General features: G+C 44.0%; 1 protein-coding gene across 1 annotated transcript in view; it reads right to left on the bottom strand.

Moving 5' to 3' along the window:
• The window catches only part of FASLG (Fas ligand (TNF superfamily, member 6)), a 7,579-nt gene extending 6,161 nt beyond the window's left edge, over positions 1–1,418 (bottom strand). The window contains exons 1-2 of the mRNA XM_006867052.1: positions 1,071–1,418; positions 442–487 (exon numbers count right to left, since the gene is read on the bottom strand). Coding sequence (XP_006867114.1) covers positions 442–487; positions 1,071–1,418 — 394 coding nt within the window. The remainder of the gene's footprint in view (positions 1–441; positions 488–1,070) is intronic.
• Between the last annotated feature and the right edge of the window lie 338 nt (positions 1,419–1,756).

Below are 1,756 nucleotides of genomic sequence, written 5' to 3'. Positions count from 1 at the left end.
TTTTTTAAAAAATAAGGGTGACTCTTGAGCCATCTCTTTTGGAGAGTCAAAAAGAGAAAATCCTTCCCAGAAACATCATCTCTGCCTCCACCTCCTTTTCTCCCTAGGGGTAACAATCACCACCATGAGCATCTGAATTCAGAGACCTGAGGAACAGGCCTGGAGATAGCAGCTCAGGGGATAAAGTTGAGGGTTGTGTGTGTCTCCAACCAAAGTCAAGTGGAAGTTATTTTAATTGTGTGCTCAGCTACACTAATTGTGAACAATTAAATTTACTTCATATTTTAAAGCAGTAGAAGGAACCATAATGACCAAAGGTTTAAAATTAGCCAAGATCTTTCTCATAGTATACATATATGCTAGAATGGAAGGGAATTCAAGGCATCGCACCAACACTGTTTAGTGTTGAGGAATTCAATGTACATGCATAAAGGGACTCACCTATTTGCTTCTCCAGAAATGATTCTATGTGCCTTGGGCTTGTAGACTGGCAAAAGAGAAAGAAAAAAGCGTAATAAATATGAAGCCCTTAGGCAAAGAAGGCAGGATCATAAACTAAACCAAACCCAAAAAAGAGAATCCAAATACTTCAGAATCTCTCCTGACTCAACGTTTGAGCAAGCAACTGTGTCTCTATTACTCAGTTTTATATTTTAGAATAATACCAATATTTTAAAATTATTTTCAAGGAGATTTGGCTTGGCAATTTAAATAAATTCAATTTTCAGCAAGACTTAATGTTTATTTTATTTTTTGAACCACTAGGTATGAAATAGTACCTATCTAGGCAGGCTGGTTTGCCAGCTGAGAAAGATTGTAAATACCAAACCTATCTTGACCATGGTCCTCTACAACACAGAGGGGGTGCAAAATCTCTTCACACATTCGGGCCTCCATTTACCTGTCTGTAGAATGGAATGACTAGAATAACCCATTTCAAAGAGAAAAAGGAAGGATTGAAAAGCACTTTATAAACAAGACGATGGTGGGGCATAGTGCCCCTCCTCCCCCTACTGCTCTAGAGTTGTCTAAGTGACCCCAGTGCACAGCTGCCCACAGGCCAGGCTTACCTCTCTGAGCTCAGCCAGCTCCTTCTGCAGGTGGAAGAGCTGGAACATGCCCAGCCCCAATCCAACCAGGGCCACCAGCACCATGAAAAACATCATAAGGAGACATAGCCCTGTGTTGTGGCTTCTTCTCTTCTTCAGAAGTGATGGTGGGAATGGAGGCAATGGTGGTGGTGGCTGAGGTGGTAGGGCTGGCAGTGGTGGTGGGAGTGGGGGTGGAATCCTTGGATCAGGCCTTCCAGACATGGAGGATGAGCAGGGGACAACAGCAGCTGGAGGGGCCCACGAAGAGCTGGCAGTGCTGTCCACCCAGTAGATTTGGGGATATGGGTAATTCAAGGGCTGACCCATGGCAGCCAGGAACTGAAGCCAACCTCTAGGCAAAGAATTTTACTTCTCAATCCAGTGTAGGCTGAAGAGGCAGAAAAGGGGACTCCTGTCTCTAACTGCTCAAAAGCTGGGCAGAGAGCACTCTCTGGCTCTCTTTATAGAGTTTCCACAGCTAAGGGAAACACCTCTCTCTCTCAATCTCTCTCTCATTTTCTTTTTCTGTTACTTATAGAGACGCCCACTCATTTTGCATCTGACTCTGAGAAGCCTCAAGACACTCAGAGAAAACCCTTGCAAGTTTCCGCCCACAATTTTCTGATGAAAACCTTCAAAGTCCCAACTACTGTCCCTGTGCTCTC

This window comes from Chrysochloris asiatica, unplaced genomic scaffold (genome assembly GCF_000296735.1).
Source record: "Chrysochloris asiatica unplaced genomic scaffold, ChrAsi1.0 scaffold00100, whole genome shotgun sequence".
Lineage (NCBI taxonomy): Eukaryota > Metazoa > Chordata > Mammalia > Afrosoricida > Chrysochloridae > Chrysochloris > Chrysochloris asiatica.
The sequence above is the reverse complement of the archived record's forward strand: the minus strand, read 5'-3'. Positions and strand labels throughout refer to the sequence as shown.